This window comes from Symphalangus syndactylus, chromosome 17 (assembly GCF_028878055.3).
Source record: "Symphalangus syndactylus isolate Jambi chromosome 17, NHGRI_mSymSyn1-v2.1_pri, whole genome shotgun sequence".
In the NCBI taxonomy this organism is placed as follows: domain Eukaryota; kingdom Metazoa; phylum Chordata; class Mammalia; order Primates; family Hylobatidae; genus Symphalangus; species Symphalangus syndactylus.
This window is the reverse complement of record NC_072439.2, coordinates 13,364,219-13,386,480: the sequence shown is the minus strand read 5'-3', so window position 1 is coordinate 13,386,480 and position 22,262 is coordinate 13,364,219. Positions and strand designations below refer to the sequence as shown.

Below are 22,262 nucleotides of genomic sequence, written 5' to 3'. Positions count from 1 at the left end.
GCTCCGTGGCTCAGCCTGGCTGCAACGCCTGCCCGGCTCTGAGTCCCTGAAACCTCGGGCAGAGCCTGGGCTCTCGGCCCTGGTGAGGGAGAGGGGTTACGGCCCCCACCACCACCTCAGGCGGTGGATGGGACACTCTGAGGCTGGCCTGGCTCACACTGTGTTGGTAGGAAGCCTGACCCCCTCTCTGTTCCCACGCCCACCTAGGGCGTATTTTTTCAAGAATAACTGTTTTACTGAGATGTGATTCCTATACTGTATAGTTCACCCTCTAAAGTGTGCAGAGATGTGATTCCTATGCTGTACAGTTCAGCCTCAGCCTGTAAAGTGTGCAGAGATGTGATTCCTATGCTGTACAGTTCAGCCTCAGCCTGTAAAGTGTGCAGAGATGTGATTCCTATGCTGTACAGTTCAGCCTCAGCCTGTAAAGTATGCAGAGATGTGATTCCTATACTGTGCAGTTCAGCCTCTAAAGTGTGCAGAGATGTGATTCCTATGCTGTACAGTTCAGCCTCTAAAGTGCAGTAAACGACTTTTAGCACATTTGCAGAGTTGTGCAGCTGTCACCTCTAATTCCAGAACATTCCATCAGCTCCAATAGCAACTCTGTCCCTGTTAGCAGTCGCCCCCATCCCGACTCCCAGCCCTGGCACCCTCATCCCTTTCCTGCCTCTGTGGATCGGCCTGTCCTGGACGTTTCATAGAAAGGGAATCACACACTGTGTGGCTTTCTGTGTCTGGCGTCTCTCACTGAGCGTGGCGTCCTCAGGGTTCATCCGCGCTGGGGCCCGCGTCAGAGTTCACGGCTGAGGCGTGTTCTGGCGCGTGGGGCACCCGTGCTGCGCTTGTCCTTTGCTGCGTCGTGGACGCTCGGGTGCTTCACACTCCTGGGCATTGTGAATTGTGCTGCTGAGGACACGTGTGTGTGAGTCTGTGTGGATACATGTGTTCGTTTGTCTTGGGCAGACACCTAGGAGTGGAATTGCCAAGTCACGTGTAACTCGGTGTCACCCTTTGAGAAACTCGCAAACTGTTCTCCACAGCTGTGGTACCATTTTCCACGTCCAGCAGCAGTGAATGAGGCCTGGCGTCCCCCCGTCCTCACCAGCACTTGTGATTGTTGTCTCTGATTCTGGCGTCCTCATGGGTGTGAGGTGGTGTCTCTTGAGGTGTTTTTTTATTTGTTTTGTTTGTTTTTGTAGAGACGGGTTTTGCCATGTTGCCCAGGCTGGTCTTGAACTCCCAGGCTCAGGCAATCCTCCCACCCTAGCCTCCCGAGTGGCTGGGATTCCAGGCCTGAGCCACCGTGCGCGGCCCCCTTCGTGGTTTGATGTGCTTTCCCTTGGTGCCCAGTGGCATGGAGCGTCGTTGCGGGCTTCAGGGCCGTTTGTGTGTTACCTTCGGGCACATGTCTGTTCTGTCTGTGGCATCTCGGGGAGGTGAACGTGCAGGCCAGACCCCCTACCACCCAGAATGTGGCTTAGGAGGGAGGCAGGCCGAACCTGGGCAGTGGCAGAAACCAACTCCCAACTCCCGGCCTCCCTCCCTGCCACCTCGCGCCTGCGACAGGAGCACTGGAGACCGGAATTAGAGAGCGGAGGTATGGGCTGGCTTCCCAGGGCTAGAGTGAACACGGCCTCAAGAGCGCACAGTGAGAATAATGCAAACAATGCCAATGGCAAAAATAACAGCAGCCAGCTGAGTGCGGAGGCTTGTGCCTGGAATCCCAGCACTTTGGGAGGCCGAGGCAGGAGGATCACCTGAGGTCAGGAGTTGGAGACCAGCCTGGAAAACATGGCGCAACCTTGTCTGTACTAAAAATACAAAAAAATAATTAGCCGGGTGTGCTGGTGCATGCCTGTAATCCCAGCTACTCGAGAGGCTGTGGCAGGATAATAGCTTGAACCCAGGAGGCAGAGGTTGCAGGGATCCAAGATCGCACCATTGCACTCCAGCCTGGGCAGTAGAGCAAGACTCTGTCTCAAAAAATAATAACAGGGCCGCGTGCTGGCTTACGCCTGCAATCCCAGCACTTTGGGAAGCCCAGGCAGGTGGATCAGCTGAGGTCAGGAGTTCGAGAACAGCCTGGCCAACATGGTGAAACCCCGTCTCTACTAAAAATACAAAAATTAGCCAGGCATGACAGTGTGCACCTGTAATCCCAGCTACTCGGGAGGCTGAGGCAGGAGAATCACTTGAACCTGGGAGGTGGAGGTTGCAGTGAGCTGAGATTGCACCACTACACTCTAGCCTGGGCGACAGAGCAAGACTCTGTCTCAAAAAATAAACAAATAAAAATAATAACAGCAGCTGACACCACGTCCCCAAGAGGGCCAGAACCATTGTGCCTGTCCCTGCCTACAGGCAGGGAAACTGAGGTACAGAGCGGCCATGTGGGTTGCCCAGTGTGACCACATGCGTTACATAGAAAGCAGCTAACGGGAACCTGCGTCTGCAGACGTGAAAGTGATCTGGGCATCTCGCTGTAAACGGTACCCCCTAAAAACAAACCCTGACAGTGAATCGACCCTTTTGCCAAGTTGGAGCTATTCAAAATGTGAGAACCTTCTAGAACCTAGCTAGCCAACAGGACTGGAGGGCTGAGTGACGCGGCGTGGCAGTCGCGGCCGAGCCCTGTCCTGGCTGTGTGGCCCGAGGGAGGGTGGCTTCACCCCCCGGCCTGATGTTGACGGCTCAGCAGCTGCAGGACAGGCTGCCCTGGGGGCCACCAGGAGGGGGTTGGCAGGTGCTGGGTCCCAAGCTACAGCTGGTTACGATCTCTAATCTCCACCCCCCGGTGCACACAGCGGGTGCAGGGCAGCGCAGAGAGCAGCCGGGGGCCCTGACACTCTGGTCTCCCCGCAGACCACCTCCTCCACCCTGAAGGGTGCCATCCAGCTGGGCATCGGCTACACCGTGGGCCACCTGAGCTCCAAGCCTGAGCGTGATGTGCTCATGCAGGACTTCTACGTGGTGGAGAGCATCTTCTTCCCCAGGTGGGCCGGGCCCCCAGAGTCTCGGGGCTCACCCAGCGCATGCGTGGCTCTGACGCGGAGTGGCCTGTACTGCGCGCCCTTCTCTGCTGAAAGCAGCACCTGGCCCCTCCTGGCGCCTCCTTGGCCTTGAGCTCTGGCCCTCTGTCCATCAGGACGTTCATTTGCTGCTGAATCAGAGACCCAATGTAAAGGCAGTTTAAGAACAGGAAAAAGAAAATATAGAAGTTAGTTCTTTTCTAATCTACAAATAAACAGTGGGCAGTGCAGGGCTGGTCAGGAGGCTCCATGGTGTTGGGGTCCTGGGATCCTTCTGGTCACCCCACACCACCATCCTCAATATACAGCTCTGTGACCAGTGGTCCCAGGTGGCTGCCCAGGCTCCTGCCATCATGGCTGCATTCCAGCCACAGGAGGCAAGAGAAGGAGAACAACACAGCCCTTCTCTTTAGGACACGACCAGTGTTTCTGCTTCCCTCGTGTCATTGGCTGAGTGCAGTCACATGACCACACCTAGCTGCAGGAGGCTGGGGCGGCGTGGCCCTGTTCTCAGCCGCCATGTGTGTGGCCAACATCGTGGTCCCCGTTGTTAATGAAAGAAGAGAGGGTGGTTACTGGGGGACAGTCCCATCGGGAGCCCCATGTTGCTTGTGGGATTGGGCCATTTCAAGGAAGTCTTGGAGCTGAGCTGCTAGAGGCTCAGCTGCTAGAGGCACTAGGAGGGGCCATGGCGTGGGTTGGGGAGAGGTGCCACCACCCCTCACAGGCTTCCTCCCGTCCTTCCTCCACAGCGAAGGCAGCAACCTCACCCCCGCCCACCACTTCCAGGACTTCCGCTTCAAGACCTACGCACCTGTCGCCTTCCGCTACTTCCGGGAGCTCTTTGGGATCCGGCCTGACGATTACTTGGTAAGCGCATTTGCTGGTACGGGCTTCCGGGCTTGAAACGACATGTTTAGGGTCTCGGAGGGTCTGTGGGTCAGGCATTTGGGGGCAGCCTCCCTGGGTTCCTTGGGTAGGGTTATGGGCAGGTTCAGGGCCGGGGTCTCCTGTGAGACTCACTGGGGAAGCGGGAGGGATCGGCCTCCAAGCTCACATCACTGGCAGCTGCAGAACTCCGTCCTGACTGGCGTTGGCTGGGAGCCTCCATTCCTCGCCATGTGGGCCTTGTCATCAAAGCAGGCGAGGGTGTCCACTCACCAAACAGTTGGTACAGTTTTCTGCAGCCTGGTGCCAAAGTGACTGACCCATCTTCAGACCTAAGGGTGAGAACAGGGCACTGGGACTTGGGTGCCACTGGGAACCAGCGTAGAGTCGGGCCTCCAGCTCTAGCCGTGGCTTTATTGTTTGAGGTTAGCAAAGCCAAAATCTAGGCCAACCCCTTTGACCTAGCAGCCCATTATCCGGTCTCCTAAAAGAGGTGTGTGGAGGGCAGTGCTCACCACAGCGGTCCTGGAGCTCGTCAGCGCCAGCACCACTTTTTTTCTTATTGAGACAGAGTCTTGCTCTGTCGCCCAGGCTGGAGTGCAGTGGCGCGATCTTGGCTCACTGTAAGCTCCGCCTCCCGGGTTCACGCCATTCTCCTGCCTCAGCCTCCCAAGTAGCTGGGACTACAGGCACCTACCACCACGCCAGGCTGATTTTTTGTATTTTTAGTAGAGACGGGGTTTCACCGTGTCAGCCAGGATGGTCTCGATCTCCTGACCTGGTGATCCGCCCACCTCAGCCTCCCGAAGTGCTGGGATTCCAGGCGTGAGCCCCTGCGCCCGGCCTGCACCAGCACCGCTTCTAAAAGGTCTGGGTGGCCTTTTCCCAAGCCTGCCTGGTCATCCTGGGAACTTTGTATCATGGAAGACTGGAACTCTGTAGACAAGCGCGGTTGGCGTTCTGGTTGTCACGACAGTGCGGTCCCCGGGGCCGGGAGCCTGTGGTTCTCCGATCCTGCCCTCACCCGCGGTGGTCGGTTCCTTGTGCCTTTGGTGGTTGCTGACTGTGCGTGCGTTTGGTTTATCTCAGTCTGTAGGAAGCGCCCGAGGCTGCGCTCTTCCAGGGAGAACTAGCATGTGCTTCAGCCGGGGGTACGTGTGACCCCCCCGAGAACTCCAGCCTGTTCAGGTGCCCGGGAGTCACCATGCTCCGGGTCGTGTCACCAAGGCCCAGCCTCCGGACTTCAGTGTCCCAGCATTTGCCTGAGCTTGGCAGAGCAGTGGGGAGTGAAAACACAACTGGGGTTTTTGTCTAGAAATGGCCCTCGGGTGACCTGGACGCTACTGTGTGAGGCGGCCAGGAACGGAAGGCGGCAGCCTGGCTTGTAGCAGAGAGACGGCACCTGTGTCCATTAGCAGGCGCGGACGGGTAAAAGCCGAGCTGGGGCCATCTGAGTCTCACCTAGAACCCGATAAGATTGCACTCTGGGGCCTTAGGCCGGGTGTGCGCCCACAGCGTCTGGGGGGCCAGCCCGGTGTTGGTGACCCCCGAATCCTTCTGCTCATCTCAGGAGTGTGAGAATTGTCTTGGGGGCCCCCGGTGCTGAGCAGGCGGCAGCCCCCCAGCCTCTGTCCGGGCTGTGGTGTGAGTGTGGCCACCATGGCGGGAGGACTGGCTAGTGTGCGTGTTGCCGTCCACAGGGCCCCTGAGCCTGAGTGGGGACAGGTAGGGTTCAGGGGGGACTTGGGGTTGCCAGTGCTTCTCTGATTGGACAGCTGAGGTCACAGTCCCCCCTGGTAAGGGGGTAGCCCCAGCAAGGCCCACAGCTCAGGACAGCCAGGAAGGAGAAGGCGGAGGTGGGACGCAGGGTGGGGCTCAGCCCTGCCCAGCAGTCAGCGGAGGGTGGAGAGGAGGCCAGGGTCAGTGGCGCAGCTGCTGAGAGCCCCAGCACCGACCAAGGAGGCCGTGGGGGGTTGTCCTGGCGCTGCCTGGCTCCGAAACCCACGCATGGGGCCTGCTTCCCCGTGGCAGCTGAGACCCATGGAGGCCACAGCCCTGCAAGTGCCATTAGTCGTGTGGCTTCAGAATTGCCCTGTCATTGGTGTTCTTTGTACAAAGCCGAACGTGCGCTTGCCACGGTGTTTTCTGCTCTGCAGGTGAAATCAGCCTCCCCCTCCTGCCACCGTGGACAGGCAGCAGTGATTTGTGCCTCGGGGGAACACTCCGGCTGCTTGGGGCGTCCCCTGCTCCGGGTGACCTGAGGACAGCGGCCCAGGGCTTGGTGGGGTCCCCTGACCTCCCAGGGAGGGCGCCAGCCCCAGGAGAGACCCGCCCTCGCTCTGCAGTGCGGCGCCTGTGTTGCGGAGGCTGGAGGGCGTCCTGCCGTGGCGGGGAGGGTGGAGGAGCTACATGGGCTCTGTGTTTCCTGTGGATATTTGTGGCTCGTGGCTGTGGGCGGAGAAAGGCAGGCAGATGACTGGGCTGGGCGACAGCAGTGGCCTGGACAGATCTCCCTCCAGCCTCAGAGTCTCCGCCCCACACGGCTGTCTCGCCCTGCACCGTCACTCCCAACCAGGCCATGGCAGAAGCGGCGCGTGCAGGAGGAAGGACCCTCGCTGTTCTGAGCTGCCAAGGTTGGCAGGGCTGTTGCTGACTCCGCAGAATCCAGCCTGCGTTGACCAACGTGTGATAACTGATGGCACCGTTCCCTGGCCCGAGACCACCTCGGGCAGTGGAGGGCGGGGGTGGTGACTTAAGCCCAAGGAGGGACTGGGGCATTCCCAGGCCCTGGGCCTGAGATGACCTCATGTTTCTGGCGTTCTCCGGCCCCCAAACATATTCACACATCAGAGCGTGTGTGGCACTGGGGACCCAACTCACGCCTCAAGCCCCTGGCTCTTCCAGCATTTTCCAAAGGTGGTTCCCCTCACTTGTTGGGGTGTTTTTTAAAACAGAGTCTTGCTCTGTTGCCCAGGTTGGAGGGCAGTGGCGCTGTCACAGCTCACAGCAGCCTCGACCTCCTGGGCTCAAGTGATCCTCCCACCTCAGCCTCCCAAGCAGCTGGGACCACAGGTGTGCGCCACCACGCCTGTTTTTTGTTTTTTTGTTTTTTTGTTTTTTTTAGTACAGATGAGGCCTCGCTCTGTTGCCCAGGCTGGTCTTGAACTCCTGGGCTCAAACGATCCTCCCTCCTCAGCCTCCCAAGGTGTTGGGATTACAGAGTGCTGGGTGAGCCGCCGTGCCTGGCCTGCCCTTGCTTCTGCTCGCCACCACTCCTAACTCTGGGGGACACACCCCACCTGCTTAGCGAAGCAGCATTGGAGGCAGCACTCAGCACTCGGAGACCACCCTTCTGTCATCCAGCAGTTAGGGACCCAGCGTTGACCCTGGGTGGGCCTGGCTTGCTCCACTGATGGGGAACTGGGTCTGACCTCATCCATGTATACCAATGGTGACCAGTTAGGATTTTGCAGGGTGTGACCCAGATGGCCTTAGGCCCGTGCACACTCCATTGGTTCCATACCCGGAAGACTCAGGGTGGCACCCGTGGGTCTCATCTTCATTCTCGTCCTTAACAAATCAAACACCTGTCGAGTCAGTGATGCAAAGAAACTTCCACTTGCACGGACCTTCTGCCTAATGTCTAGGAGAGGGCATGGGGGCAGAGAGACAGCGAGCACATCATGAAACAAACAGCAGGGGCTGAGAAAAAGGGGCAGAGAAGTGGGGAGGAAGGGCTTGGCCTGTGGGGTGCCAGGGGCCAGAGTGGGGTCTGCCCATCAGAGATGCAGCTTCCATCCCAGAGCTTACCTTCTGGTCCAGCGTGGCTGCTGAGGTTCCAGCCATCACATCAGCATCTCAGGAGGGAAATAGGTGGGAAGGAGAGAAGGGTAAATACGCAGGTATGCCAGCTGCCTGTCACCCATCTGTGGAGCCTTCCCTGAGTTCCACCCCACAGCTTCTGCTTATGACTCATGGGGCAGAGCTGGCGTTGTGTTCCTACCCAGCTTCAGGGGTGCTGGGAGCACCTTTTAGCCACGCGTGTCAGTGCCCCCGTACGATCAGGTGTCCGCTCCTAAGGAGAGCAGGAAGCAGCCTGGGGAGTGCGCCCTAGCAGGCCAGCCCTCGGGCTGCAGAGTCAGCTCAGCCTCAGGCTCCAGTCCTTGCTGGCTGGCCTCAGGCAAGTCGCTCCCCCTCTCTGAGCCTCTCTTTCCGCATCTGTAAAATGTAGCGACATGTCGTGAGGTCCTGGGGCTGTTGGGCAGACCGGAAGCCAGTGCTGTCTGTGTGTCCGGCAACTCGGGGCCCGCTGACCCGCCTCCTCTGCTTCCAGTACTCCCTGTGCAATGAGCCGCTGATCGAGCTGTCCAACCCGGGCGCCAGTGGCTCCCTCTTCTACGTCACCAGCGACGACGAGTTCATCATCAAGACCGTCATGCACAAGGAGGCCGAGTTCCTGCAGAAGCTGCTTCCCGGCTACTACATGGTGCGTGGCCCGCCCCGCGGGGCGGACGGCTCCCCTATCAACCCCCTTCTCCCGGCTGGCAGGGGCAGATGTCTGCAAGGTTTGGGCAAGCAGGCGTCCTTGGGGCGTGGTGAGAGGCATCTTGGGCCCCGGGAACTCACCCTCAGGGGTCCCCCGTCAGGCTTCACCAGCACCAGTATTCAGGAGCCGCCCTCTCTTCCTCCTGTGGCCACATGCCCTGGGGGCCGTCCCCGGGCAGGGCTGGGTGGGCACCGGCCCCTGCCTGGCTCCCCATCCCCACCTTGCCAACACCCCCTATGAGCCGTGGGCCCCAGAACCAGCGGCCTGTGGGCAGCGTCTGTCAGCTGCCACGGAGGCCCAAGCAGCCCAAGGATGACTCAGAGGGTTCCAGAGAGGAGGGGGACGGGCCACCAGCTGGTACCCCACAAAAGACCAGCTGCTCAGGCAGCGTGAAGCAGCTCCATCCGGTCTCATCCCGCGTGACTCAGAAAGGGCGCATCAGGCCCCGGGAGGGGGAGTAGGAGTAGGAGTAGGAGCCGGCGGCTGCCGCGGTGTTCCCGGGCCTGGGATTCCAGTACTCGCCTAGACGAGGTGGGCGCCTCCCATGTTGCCAGGCCTGGGCTGCTGCCTGGCTCTGGGCAGCACAGCACAGCCCAAGACTCAGTTTCCCCTTTGAGGCCTCCTCCATCCACTGTCTGTGATGCTTAGCGAGGGGCCCGGGCTCCTTAGATCAGGCTCAGCAAACTCAGTCTTTAAAGGTCCCAGAGAGAGTGTTTTTGACTCTGCAAGCCAGTGTTCTGTGTCTCCAGGGCTCAGCTCTGCCTGGATGGCACCGAGCTGCTGTGACCACATGAGAATGGATGGGCACGGCCATGTGCCCATACGCATTATTTATGGACCAAGAAATGCGAATTCCATATCACTTTCACGTGTCATCAAAGACTATTTTCTATTTCTCCGCTTATTTATTTATTTATTTCTGTTTTGAGGCGGAGTCTCGCTCTGTCACCCAGGCTGGAGTGCAGTGGTGCCATCTTGGCTCACTGCAGCTTCCCCCTCCCGGGTTCAAGCCATTCTCCTGCCTCAGCCTCCTGAGTAGCTGGGACTACAGGCACCCGCCACCACGCCTGGCTATTTTTTTTGTATTTTTAGTAGAGACATGGTTTCACCGTGTTAGCCAGGATGGTCTCGATTTCCTGACGTCGTGATCTGCCTGTCTCGGCCTCCCAGAGTGTTGGGATTACAGGTGTGAGCCACCGCGCCCGGCCTCTTCACCATTTTTTTTTTTTTTTTTTTTTTGAGATGGAGTCTCGCTCTGTCACCCAGGCTGGAGTGCATTGGCGTGATCTTGGCTCACTGCAAGCTCCGCCTCCTGGGTTCAAGCAATTCTCCTGCCTCAGCCTCCTGAGTAGTTGGGATTCCAGGCACCTACCACCACGCCTGGCTAATTTTTGTATTTTTGGTAGAGATGGGGTTTCACCATGTTGGTCAAGCTGGTCTCCTGACCTCATGATATGCCCGCCTTGGCCTCCCAAAGTGCTAGGATTATAGATGTGAGCCACTGTGCTTGGCCTTTTTTTTTTTTCTTTTGAGACGGAGTCTTGCTCTGTTGCCCAGGCTGGAATGCAATGGCACGATCTCGGCTCACTGCAACCTCCATCTCCCAGGTTCAAGTGATTCTCCTGCCTCAACCTCCCAAGTAGCTGGGATTACAGGCGTGCACCACCACTCCCAGCTAATTTTTATTTTTAATAGAGACAAGGTTTCACCATGTTGGCCAGGCTGGTCTCAAACTCCTGACCTCAGATGATCCACCCGCCTCAGCCTCCCAAAGTGCTAGGATTACAGGCGTGAGCCACCACACTGGGCCCTTTCCACTTTTTAAAACTGGAAAAACCATTCTTAGCTTACAGCCCTACAAAAATAGGTGGCGGTTGGATTCAGCCCCGGGGCTGGAGTTTGCCGAGCCTGCCCAGGCTGGTGTCTGAGGCCACACCCCCCAACTCCTCTCCCTGTGGGTCTGTCTCAGCCCCAACACCTGGGCAGCATCCCACTGGGTTCGCCATTGAGAGGCTCTGGGCAGGGGGCACTCTTGCTTTACTTGGGCGCCCCTGGGTCACCCAGTGCCTGCTTGGGGTCTACAGGGCACAGCAGGACCCAGACCCGTCACTGTGCCTGGGGACCCAGATTTGGAGTGAAAGTCTGAGTTGATTGGTCCAACACAGGCAAAGCATAACCCACATAGAGGCTAGGCTCACGCCTGGAGTCCTGGCACTTTGGGAGGCTGAGGTGGGAGGATGTCTTGAGCCCTGGAGGTGGAGGCTGCAGTGAGCTGTGAACGCACTGTTGCACTCCAGCCTGTGCGACAGTGAGACCCTGTCTCAAGAAAATACATATGTGTGTGTGCGCGTGTGTGTATGTGTTTGTGTGTGCACGTACATACATGTATGTATATGTATGTATTTTAGGACAGAGCATTGCGTTTCCGGCCTCCAGACCTCCCAACAGGCGAGCCCAGCCAGGGCGACGTCCTGTGGGCAGGCAGGGAGCATGGAAGCCTCTGATGGAACAAAAGCGCCTGCCTCTGGGCCTGGCTCTGTAGAAACAGACCCTCCTGGAGCTCACAGTTGTGGCCTGTGAGAGTCAGGGTGCTGTGGGAAGGCCAGCTGGGTGCCTGAATAGGAAGGGGGTCTCTGAGGGCTTCTGGGGAGAGAGGGGGGCTGGCCAGGGGCATCCTTGAGCCCCCTGAGGCAGAGGCCGGCTCTGCCCGCCCCCACGAGTCTGTGGCCCAGCCGCCCTCCACGACACGCGCTCTTCTCCCGCCAGAACCTCAACCAGAACCCGCGGACACTGCTGCCCAAGTTCTACGGGCTGTACTGCGTGCAGTCGGGGGGCAAGAACATCCGCGTGGTGGTCATGAACAACATCCTGCCCCGCGTGGTCAAGATGCACCTCAAGTTCGACCTCAAGGGCTCCACCTACAAGCGGCGCGCCAGCAAGAAGGAGAAGGAGAAGAGCTTCCCCACATACAAGGACCTGGACTTCATGCAGGACATGCCCGAGGGGCTCCTGCTGGACGCCGACACCTTCAGCGCCCTGGTCAAGACGCTGCAGCGGGACTGCCTGGTGAGGGCTCGGCCCTGGCGGGGAGGGAGGGTGGCAGGTGGGACTGCCTGGTGAGGCCTCGGCCCTGGCGGGGAGGGAGGGTGGCAGGTGGGACTGCCTGGTGAGGGCTCGGCCCTGGCGGGGAGGGAGGGTGGCAGGTGGGACTGCCTGGTGAGGCCACGGCCCAGGCAGGCAGGGCCAGGGAGGGTGCCAGGCCGAGGCCCACCTGCCCCGCAGCCCACAGCAGGCCCCACCCCAATGTGGGATCCGGAAGCAGCTCGAGCTTTTATGGCCTTAACCTAAAACGTGGTCGGACACAGTGGCTCACGCCTGGGATCCCAGCACTTTGGGAGGCGGGCGGATGGCTTGAGCCCAGGGGTTCAAGGACCAGCAGGGGCAACATTGTGAGACCCCGTCTCACAAAGAAAACGAAACACTTATAACACGTCTCCAGACCCAGCCCTTGGGGGCCGGAAGTGTCTGCACCGCTAAGAAGTGGTTCCTCTGGAGGTTACATGGTGACAGTGGTAGAGTCCCCCCACCCCCCAGAGAAGAGCCCAGCCTTCGGATGCTGTGGTCACGAGCCCAGAGCTCCCGGCCAGCCATGAGAGCTTGCTGTGCCTCAGTTTCCTCACCCATCAAATGGGATGACTGCCTGCTCTGCAGGCTGCAGTGAGGGCCTGTGTGCGTCCGGTGGGGGATCTGGCTCCTGTCCCCGTGGAGCCTGCGTCGGTTCCATGTTAGGGAAAGAACGATGTGCACAGCTCTTCCTCTGCCTGTGTTAGCTCCGTCATCCCTGTCCCACCATGGCAGCTTCGAGGCGTGGAGCCGAGGAGGGGAGGCCCCAGTCTGTCAGGAGCAGAGCCTGGGACCTCCCAGCTCCCCCACTCCACCCAGGCCCCACTGCTGACCGTCCCCAGCTCCCCGACCCCTTTGAGAACTTGACCCACACCCCCAGAAAACCGCCCAGACCACTCAGGGCCCTCGAGGCTACCCTGGGCATCCATGCACCTGGGTGTCACCTGTCAGGCCGGGCATGTCCTTGCCTACGGGCTTGGGCTGGTCAGAGCATAGGCCCGGCCCCCTGTCTCTCAGGAAGGCGCAAAGCCAGGAAGGGAAGTCCCTGTCTCAGTGCCCGGGGCAGCCTGCTGTGAGGCTGGAAGCCCCCATTCTCTGGCCTGCTCTGATGCCACTGCGCCGCCGCCCCTCTGTCCCTCGGGATAACACTAGAACCCCCACCCCTGCATGGCCGTGGGACTCCATCCCTCACAGCCGAGCCTACTGGGCCATCCAGGCTGGGAACCCCATAGGGTCCAGGAGCCGTTGTGGGGGATGGAGACGGCTGACGGTGTGGCACGTTCCTGCCCCATCCCGCCAGGTCCTGGAAAGTTTCAAGATCATGGACTACAGCCTGCTGCTGGGCGTGCACAACATCGATCTGCACGAGCGCGAGCGGCAGGCGCAGGGCGCCCAGAGCACCTCAGATGAGAAGCGGCCCGTGGGCCAGAAGGCGCTGTACTCCACAGCCATGGAGTCCATCCAGGGCGGCGCCGCGCGCGGGGAGGCCATCGAGTCGGATGACACGTAGGTGGGCGGGGGGGCCTCCGGACCCGTCCCGCTTCCCTTCCCCGCAGGCTCCAGTTGCCCATCCCCGTCCCAAGTGTGAAAACAGGCAGGGAGGGCTGGCGAGGGCATCCGTGGGTGACAGACAGAGTCTGGGAGCCTCGTGCCAGTGCCTCAGGGTGAAGCCAGGCCGTAGCGCGGGCCGCAGGCTGCGTGCAGGGTTCTGAGCCTTGGCTTGCAGTGGTGGGGGTATTTCCCATTCACCCGAGACTGGGCTGAGGCCACTGGCCATCCACAGGAATGACACAGAGATAGCGTTTCCCCGTGGCACTCAGAGGGGTCCACACGCCGCCCGTGCAGAGAGGAGCCACAAAGGGTGGAAGGCACATGGGAGGCCAGAGGGATCGGGCGAGGCAGGGCTCACAGCAGGACACAGCCCACGAAGCAGAGGGACTGCAAAATCCGATTCCACACAGATCAAAGCGGCTGCTGGCTGGGCGCGGTGGCTCATGCCTGTACTCCCAGCACCTTGGGAGATCAAGGTGGGAGGATTGCCTCAGCCCCGGAGTTCAGTACCAGCCTGGGCAACATAGCAAGACCTCATCTCTACAAAAAATATAAAATGTAGCTGGACGTGGTGGCACGTGCACCTGTAGTCCCAATTACTTGGGAGTCTGAAGGCGTGGCAGGCGTGAGCATGGCAGGCAGAGGTTGCAGTGAGCCAAGACCACACCACTGCACTCCACCTTGGGTGACAGAGTGAGACTCTGTCTTAAAAAAAAAAAAAAAAAGGCTGGGCGCAGTGGCTCACGCCTGTAATCCCAGCACTTTGGGAGGCTGAGGCAGGTGGATCACCTGAGGTCAGGATTTCCAGACCAGCCTGGCCAACATGGTGAAACCCCATCTCTATCTACTTAATACAAAATATTAGCTGGGCGTGGTGGTGCACGCCTATAATCCCAGCTACTTGGGAGGCTGAGGCAGGAGAATTGCTTGAACCCAGGAGGTGGAGGTTGCAGTGAGCTGAGACTGAGCTATTGCACTCCAGCCTGGGCAACAAGAGCTAAATTCTGCCCAAAAAGAAAAAAAAAGCGGCTGCCACAGAAGATGGGAACGGTGGTGGAGAGAGGAGGCCACACCTCAGTGGCCTACAGTCATGTCTCTGCTGGACGCCAGGGGCAGAGGGACCAGGCAGGCCCTGCCCTCACAGGGCTCGGGGTTTGGTTGGGGAGAGACTCACAGAGCTCTCCTGGGACACTGGATGTGAGGGCTGGGTCACTCTCTGGGGTGGGGCTGTCCTGGGCTCTGCAGGGTGCTGAGCAGCATCCCGGGCCTCCACCCATTCTGGGCCAGGAGCACCCCCCAGTTGTGACAACCACAGATGTCCCGAGACACGGCCCTGGGCGCGGGATAGACACGTGTCGTATAGCAGTGCTGAGATTGTGCCCTGGTCACGGCAGCACCCTGACAGTGGGGGCAGGCCCAAGCCTTCACTTTGGTACCTGTTCAGTCTTCACAGCGGCCTTGGAGGAGGGAGGTGGGCTTCCCCTGTTTCCAGCTGAGGAAATAGGCTCCTAGGTTGGGGGGCAGCCTTCCCCAGTGCAGCCATGAAGGTGTGGAGCCAAGTGCCACCTGGCCTGGCCCCAGGGGCATTGCCGGCTGGCACTAGGCCACCAGCTGGGCTTTGGTTTGCAACGGCGGTGGTATTTCCCATGGATGGCAGAGGAGGAGCCAGGGCCCCAACCAGGGTGTAGCTGCGGGGGGTGTGGGAGCCAAGGCCAGGCACAGCTCCCCCTCAGACCATCCTGGCGTTTGTAGGGTCTTCGCGGGCCTGGCGGGGGAGCAGGTGAGCGCACCAGCCTGTGGCGTGAGCGGAGCGTGCAGGGCCCCAGCCCAGCGGGTCTGGGTCCTGGTGGCTTCCGGATGGCTGCTGCACGTATGGCCTCACTAACCGCGCTGGGCAGGGGACGCGTGGGCATGGTGCCAGGTGACAACTCCCCAGGCTGTACCTGAGACCCCGTGGCCCTACCTGGGCATGCAGCGTGCGTGTGTGTGCACGTACGTGTGTGTGCATGTGTGTGTCCACGCACACGCGTGTGTAGGGGGTATATGCCCGGGCCTCCTAGCTGGGACTCCTCAGCAGTGCCTGGGCCTGGGTTTGAGGCTGGGGGTGATGGAGGGATGTCAGGACGGAGGTTCCCGGGTGCCAGGCCCCACTCCGAGAGCTTGGCCAAGTTGCCACCCATGGGAGCAGATGGACTCCCCAGCCCATGAGTCCCTAGCCCTGCCTGCCCCGAGTCCCAGCTCTGTGGGATGCTGATGGTACTCTCGGCCTCTCTCCCCAGGATGGGCGGGATCCCGGCTGTGAACGGCCGCGGGGAGCGGCTGCTGCTGCACATTGGCATCATCGACATCCTGCAGTCCTACAGGTGGGTGCCCAGGTCTGCAGTCTCACAGGTGGGTGCCCGGGTCTGCAGTCCCATAGGTGGTCGCCCAGTTCTGCAGTCCCACAGGTGGGTGCCCAGGTCTGCAGCCCCACAGGTGGGTGGGCGCCCTCAGGACACCCATGCACAGAGGCGCTTGCCCATGGGAACGGCCACACCAGCAGCTCTCGGGGCTTCCTCAACCTTCTGGAAAGCTCTTGCTTGGCTGCCCCTTCTTGAGCCCTAAAGGGAAGGTGTTTGGTCGTCTTGAAAATCCAGAGTGAGTTGGGCGTAGTGGTCCACACCTGTAATCTAGCACCGTGGGAGGCTGAGGCGGGAGGATTGCTTGAGCCCAGGAGTTTGAGACCAGCCTGGGCAACATAGCAAGACCTCGTCTCTACAAAATATCAAAAAATTAGCTGAGCGTGGTGGTGCTCCTGCAGTCCCAGCTACTCAGGAGGCCGAGGCAGGCGGATTCCTCGGGCCCAGGAGTTCAGGGCTGCAGCAGTGAGCTATGATGGCCGTGCTGCACTCCAGGCTGGGTGACAGAGCAAGACCCTGTCTCAAAAAAAAAGAAAAAATCCAAGGAGTGGGTTTGAGGCCTCACTTTGGGGCTCGAATATTTGTTTTTTGGTTTTTCGTTTGTTTTGAGACAAAGTCTCGCTTTGTCACTCAGGCTGAAGAGCAGTAGTGTGATCTTGGCTCACTGCAACCTCTGCCTTCTGAGTCGACCCTATTTTCCTGCCCCAGTAGCTGGGATTACTGGCATGCGCCACCGCGCCCGGCTAATTTTTGTATTTTTAGTAGAGATGGGGTTTCTCCATGTTGGCCAGGCTGGTCTTGAACTCTTGACCTCAGGTGATCCGCCTGCCTCAGCCTTCCAAAGTGCTGGGATTACAGGTGTGAGCCACCGTGCTCAGCTGGGGCTCTAGAATGTTTAAAAACAGTCACCCCCTCAATACTATGGACATTGGGACCAGATGGTTCTCTGCGGTGGGGCCGTCCTGGGCAGTGCAGGGTACTGAGCAGAGAGCCTCCACCCACTCCCTGCCAGGAACACCTGCCACCCTGAGTTTTGACAGCCATTATTGCTCGAGGCCATGGCCCAGTGTCCTGGGGGGTGCACAGTGGCCCCTGAGTGAGGCGGCCTGGCATGGGCTTGGCTGTCAGCTGCCACTCCGGGCGCTCTCTCCACAGGTTCATCAAGAAACTGGAGCACACCTGGAAGGCCCTTGTCCACGATGGGGTGAGCGCCTGCATCCTCCTCCCATCCCTCCTCCCTCTGAGTGCCTGCACCCTCCTCCCATCCCTCCTCCCTCTGAGTGCCTGCACCCTCCTCCCATCCTTCCTCCCTTGGTGAGCACCTGCACCCTCCTCCCTCTGTGAGCGCCTGCACCCTCCTCTCATCCCTCCTCCTTTGGTGAGCACCTGCACCCCTCCTCCCATCCCTCCCTCTGTGAGCGCCTGCACCCTCCTCCCATCCCTCCTCCCTGCAAGCATCTGCACCCCTCCTCCCATCCCTCCTCCCTCTGTGAGCGCCTGCACCCTCCTCCCAACCCTCCTCCCTCTGTGAGCGCCTGCACCCTCCTCCCATCCTCCCTCCCTCTGTGAGCGCCTGCACCCCTCCTCCCATCCCTCTCTGTGAGCGCCTGCACCCTCCTCCTCCCATCCCTCCTCCCTGTGAGCACCTACATCCCTCCTCCCATCCCTCCTCCCTCTGTGAGCGCCGGCACCCTCCTCCCAACCCTCCTCCCTCTGTGAGCACCTGCACCCTCCTCCCATCCCTCCTCTCTCTGTGAGCACCTGCACCCTCCTCCCATCCCTCCTCACTCTGTGAGCACCTGCACCCTCCTCCCATCCTCCCTCCCTCTGTGAGCGCCTGCACCCTCCTCCTATCCTCCCTCCCTCTGTGAGCGCCTGCACCCTCCTCCCATCCATCCTTACTCTGTGAGTGCCTGCACCCCTCCTCCCATCCCTCCTCACTCTGTGAGCGCCTGCACCCCTCCTCCCATCCATCCTCCCTCTATCCTCTTGTCTGTCATCCCGGCCTTCCTCCCATCTGTCACTCCACAAACACAGACTACTTCCTGCGGCCAGGCACTGAGGACTAACGTCTGTGTGACCACAGCCTGTAGAATCCAAGATCCCAACAGGCACCCCCAGTTTTCAAAAGAGCGTGTAGAAGGTCCAGGCAGGAGCTTCCAGAATAAGCCTTGAGCGGGTCAGGATGGCGGCTGGCAGAGGCTTCTGGGGATGTCTTAGACCTTGCCAAGACCCGGAACCTGCTGCCCAGGGCAGATAGGAGCGCTGTCTCAGCTCTGACGAGGCTGGCCAGGGTGTCCTGTGCTGCCACCCCACGTCCCTGGGGTTGTTCTTGTCCCCTGGCCCAGAGTGGCCAGGCACCACCTCCCACTGCAGCCTGCGGGGGTGGAGTCATTCACAGTCCTGGTACGTGGCCACTCCTCACCCAAGGAGACTGGGAAAAGAGGTTGCATTCTGGGAGGCCGAGGGTCACATCCCAGCAGGGCCCCAGCCAAGCCATCCTGCCTCAACCTCCCCTACAAGTCCACGTGGGCCACTGCGCCTGGCCAGAATACTTTATTCAGCTGGTTTAAAAAGTCAAAAATGCTAACAGGTCTCTAGTGGAAAAGCCTCCACCCATTCCCTGGCCTCAGTCTCCCTCCCCAGAGGGAGCCACTGTTCCCTGTTCCGTGAGCCCCTCCCAGGAAGCCATGGCTCCATGGACCCATCTTGAGCCTTTTCACACAGAAGGTGCCCCCCACACACATAGAGCGTCTGTCCGGGGCTGTCCCCAGCTGTTGGTTGATGCACCCTCTGCCTCCGGGCACGCCCCCAACTCTCTTCCAGGACACGGTGTCTGTCCACCGCCCCAGCTTCTATGCCGAGCGCTTTTTCAAGTTCATGAGCAACACAGTCTTTCGGAAGAACTCCTGTAAGCCACCTGAGCCCCACAGGGCGGGAGGGACCCCGGGGAAGGCCCAGAGCACCGCGGGGCGGGAAGGACTCTTGGACAGGGCAGTAAACTCAGAGCCCCTCTGCCCCCCTCAGACCGGGCCTCATCCAGAGGTAGGGTAGTCGGGACATTTGCTCTGCACAGCGGTAGAGCCCGGGTCTGGAGCCACCGCCAGAGCCTGAATCCTAGCCTGGCCTCGTCCTGCCCATGTGGCCTTGAGCAGGCACCTCCCTCTGTGCCTTGGTTTCCCCATTGGCACAGCACTGTGAGGGTACAGTGTCTATATATGGAATGGGTGGGCCTGACCCAGCAGGCAGCTCACAGTGTGTGGGGCTGCCCACAGCATCACCATCACCAAGGAAACGCATCCCAGGCAGGGGAACATAGGAGGCTGGCCCAGCAGGGCGTGGTCGGGAAGGTCCCAGGGCAAACAATGGTGGGGAAGGTGGGGACTCGAGGTTCACCCACAGGGTGCACGGGGGAGGTCCCCAGCTCTCAGGGCTCAGCTTCCCCTCCTGGGCCACTGTAGCATCTGGACGCAGACTCAGGGTTCCAGGTCCCCGTGCAGACCTCAGCCCGTGGCCCACCTGCTGCCAGACGGATTCCCCCCTGGGGTCTGTTTCTCAGCCACCCTCCCCACCAGAAGGCTCCCGGGCTCCCCAGCATCCTGCACAGGCCTGGCCCACAGAGGTGCTTGGGAAGTGTCTGGGGTGGGCATGAATGATCCGCGGGTCCGCACCCACGGGGGTTGCAGGGAGGCGGCAGGGACAGGCACGCCAGTGCCCAGCGCTTGCAGTCAGGGTGCTCTTCCCGGCCTGCACACTTGCTCCCAGCCTCGAGGTCAGGGACCCCCTCTCATCAACACCGTGGGAATTGGCAGACACCACGTGTCAGGATCTGTCTCTAGAGAGCCAGCCGTTGAGCCTGTCCCCACACCCCACTCTCTGGGACCGATGCCACAGGATCATTCCTAGTCATCCAGGGCTGTTTGCCAGCCTTTGGTGACTGTAGGAAGCTGCACAAGGCAAACCAAGCACCTGCTGTTTACCAGGAGCTGTGTGGGTCATTCTGGGGGCAGAGGTCACACAGCACTGAGGACAGGCCCAGCCCTGTGCGGGACATCACCTGCCCCACCTCACCCCACTGCTAAGGTCGGCCCCCAGGGCCCAGAGAGACGGAGCCACACAGCCAACAGGCCAGCCTGGATCTGCACTCAGGCCCTACATGCTGAGCCACTGGCTTCTCTAACCACAACACCTGGTGCTCCCCAAGGCTGTCCGTGTCCATCTGAAAATGGGGGCCCTGCCCGGGCTGGGCCGCACATAGAAGGGGTTGAAGCCTGCAGGCATCCCTGGCCAGCTCATTAGATGGGAGTCACGGGTCTGCAGGATCCCAGGAGGGGCAGGCACTGTGCCAGGTCCCAGTGTGTCTCATAGAGACCGTCGGGTGGGCAGGACAGGTAACTCGGGCTCGTAGTCCCTCCCCAGGCGGACCCTGGTTTTCCACCAAGAGGTTGTGCTTCCTGGCCTCAGGGACCAGTAGGGGCCTGGTGGGCCTCAGGGACGGGGGTATATGTGGGCAGCAGCCCTGTCTGGGCTTTGCTATGAGCCCCCAGCAACCCCAAGCGCCAACCCCCACCCTTCCCTGCAGCCCTGAAGTCCTCGCCCTCCAAGAAGGGGCGCAGCGGAGCCTTGCTGGCTGTGAAACCCCTGGGGCCCACAGCTGCCTTCTCGGCCAGCCAGATCCCCAGCGAGCGGGAGGAGGCCCAGTACGACCTGCGGGGGGCCCGCAGCTACCCCACACTGGAGGACGAAGGTGAGGGGCAGAGGGCAGAGTGTGCTTGTGGGTGCTACAGGGGGTGCCAGCAGCAGCCCAGTGGGTGGGGCGCTGCCTCATCCTGAGTGCCCATCGCTCAGCCGCCCCCTCCGGATCTGCAGAGCTGCCTGCCCAGGGAGTGGGGGCTGCTGGGACGGCCCCAGGGAAGAGCCCAGGGAGAGCTGAGTGTAGAAGGCTCGGTGGTGACAGCTCCCGCCTTCTCTCATGGTCACTGTCATCTGAGGCGCACCAGGATGCCATCGAAGGCATGCAGCCCCCAGGCTAGGGAATGAAGGAGGGGACGTAGCCGTGCAAGGGCCCTGGGGCAGGACCACACCTGCTGGGGGAACAGCAAGGAGCCCGTGTGGCCAAGCAGCGGGGAGGGGAAGGGGGGTGGGGTGGGGAGGGGAAGACAGCGGGCAGGGAGGGTGGAGAGGGGCCAGGCCAGGCGCACAGGGCCCTCTGGGCTGTGTAGGGCTCTGGATTCTGTTTTGAGAGCGGTCAGAGCCTTTGTGTGAGGGGGAATGGCGTCCTTTCCTGCCGTGTGGGGAGGTGGGAGTGTCTGGGAGGCGGGCGGGCACTGGGCTGCGGGCTCCCAGGGTGAGCCAAGCCTCAGGGAGAATCGACTATGTGTGTTTAGGGGCCCGGAGGCTCCGCAAGGTGCCCACAGTCCTCTCCCCACAGGCCGGCCCGACCTCCTGCCCTGCACGCCACCTTCTTTTGAAGAAGCCACTACAGCCTCCATTGCCACGACTCTGTCATCCACGTCCCTCTCCATTCCTGAGCGGTCCCCCTCAGAGACGTCGGAGCAGCCGCGGTACAGGTGGGCGAGGCATCCGCTGTGCGTGTGGGCGGGGCATCCGCTGTGCATGTGGGTGGAGCATCCGCTGTGTATGTGGGCGGGGCATCTGCTGGGCATGTAGGCGGGGCATCTGCTGGGCATGTAGGCGGGGCATCCGCTGTGCATGTGGGTGGAGCATCTGCTGTGTATGTGGGCGGGGCATCTGCTGGGCATGTAGGCGGGGCATCCGCTGTGCATGTGGGTGGAGCATCTGCTGTGTGTGGGCGGGGCACCCGCTGGGCATGTGGGTGGAGCATCCTGTGCAGAAGGGCGGGGCATCCGATGTGTAGGAGGGAGGGGCATATGTACAGGTGGGCAGGGCTGCCAGGGGGCAGGTAGGCAGGCTGGTAGGCAGGGCAGGTAGACTGAGCAGGCGGGCCATCCTCTTTCTGGGTGTCACCTGTTTGCTGTGTCTCTACAGGCGGCGCACACAGTCCTCCGGACAGGATGGCAGGTGAGACCCAGCCCCCTTCCCTCCCTGGGTCTCACCAGCAACTCCTGCACAGCTCCCAGCTCCCTTTCCCGCCCCCCAGCCCCTCTGCTCTCTGCCCATTCTCTCCTGGGGACAGATTTAAGATTCTAGCACTCGGCCCTAGCACCACACACAATCTTCCAGCCATTTTGTTTTTCTTAACAGCCAGAGCCTGAGCAGCTCTGGCCTGTGGATCCTTCCTTATTTCTTCTTCTATTAAGTTTTTTTTAACTTAAAACAAGATACAAGAGGGAATATCGTGAAATGCACCCGCTCCTGCCCACGGCCTGTCCCCTCCCCGGGAGCAACCACTGGGACTGTGGGTTTTTTCTCTTTGAAGACACTTTCTGGGAACACAGCAGACGTGCACCAGGCTTGTGGTTCCCTTTTATTTTGACACAAATGGGCACACCCGTGCACACCGCCCGCACCTTGCTGTTGTCACTTGACTGACGGGGATCTCAGGGGCAGGTGCGTGCCGTTCCTGTCACGCCTGTGCGCCATCCTTCCATCCCATGGACTGCACCTGGCTTTAAGTGCCCAGCCCTTGGGGACATTTGCGAGGTTCCCGGGGTCTCACTTTTGTGAACACCGGGGCAGTGGCAAGGTGTTGCTTTCCTTAACCGTGTTTTAATCACTGCTGCCTGATGAAAGAAACCCTTT

At 60.5% G+C, this 22,262-nt stretch overlaps 1 protein-coding gene across 9 annotated transcripts in view; it reads left to right on the top strand.

Annotated features, from left to right (window-relative positions):
• PIP5K1C (phosphatidylinositol-4-phosphate 5-kinase type 1 gamma) overlaps nucleotides 1-22,262 on the top strand; it is a 72,402-nt gene that overhangs the window by 37,636 nt on the left and 12,504 nt on the right. For 6 of the 9 annotated variants that reach the window (XM_055246990.2, XM_055246989.2, XM_055246987.2 and 3 more), the window contains exons 4-14: nucleotides 2,866-2,996; nucleotides 3,785-3,902; nucleotides 8,254-8,406; nucleotides 11,233-11,532; nucleotides 12,890-13,095; nucleotides 15,420-15,503; nucleotides 16,695-16,743; nucleotides 18,366-18,450; nucleotides 20,122-20,286; nucleotides 20,971-21,109; nucleotides 21,549-21,581. In XM_055246990.2, coding sequence (XP_055102965.1) covers nucleotides 2,866-2,996; nucleotides 3,785-3,902; nucleotides 8,254-8,406; nucleotides 11,233-11,532; nucleotides 12,890-13,095; nucleotides 15,420-15,503; nucleotides 16,695-16,743; nucleotides 18,366-18,450; nucleotides 20,122-20,286; nucleotides 20,971-21,109; nucleotides 21,549-21,581 — 1,463 coding nt within the window. The remainder of the gene's footprint in view (nucleotides 1-2,865; nucleotides 2,997-3,784; nucleotides 3,903-8,253; nucleotides 8,407-11,232; nucleotides 11,533-12,889; nucleotides 13,096-15,419; nucleotides 15,504-16,694; nucleotides 16,744-18,365; nucleotides 18,451-20,121; nucleotides 20,287-20,970; nucleotides 21,110-21,548; nucleotides 21,582-22,262) is intronic. The other 3 variants (XM_063620659.1, XM_063620658.1, XM_063620660.1) reach the window with 2 other exon arrangements.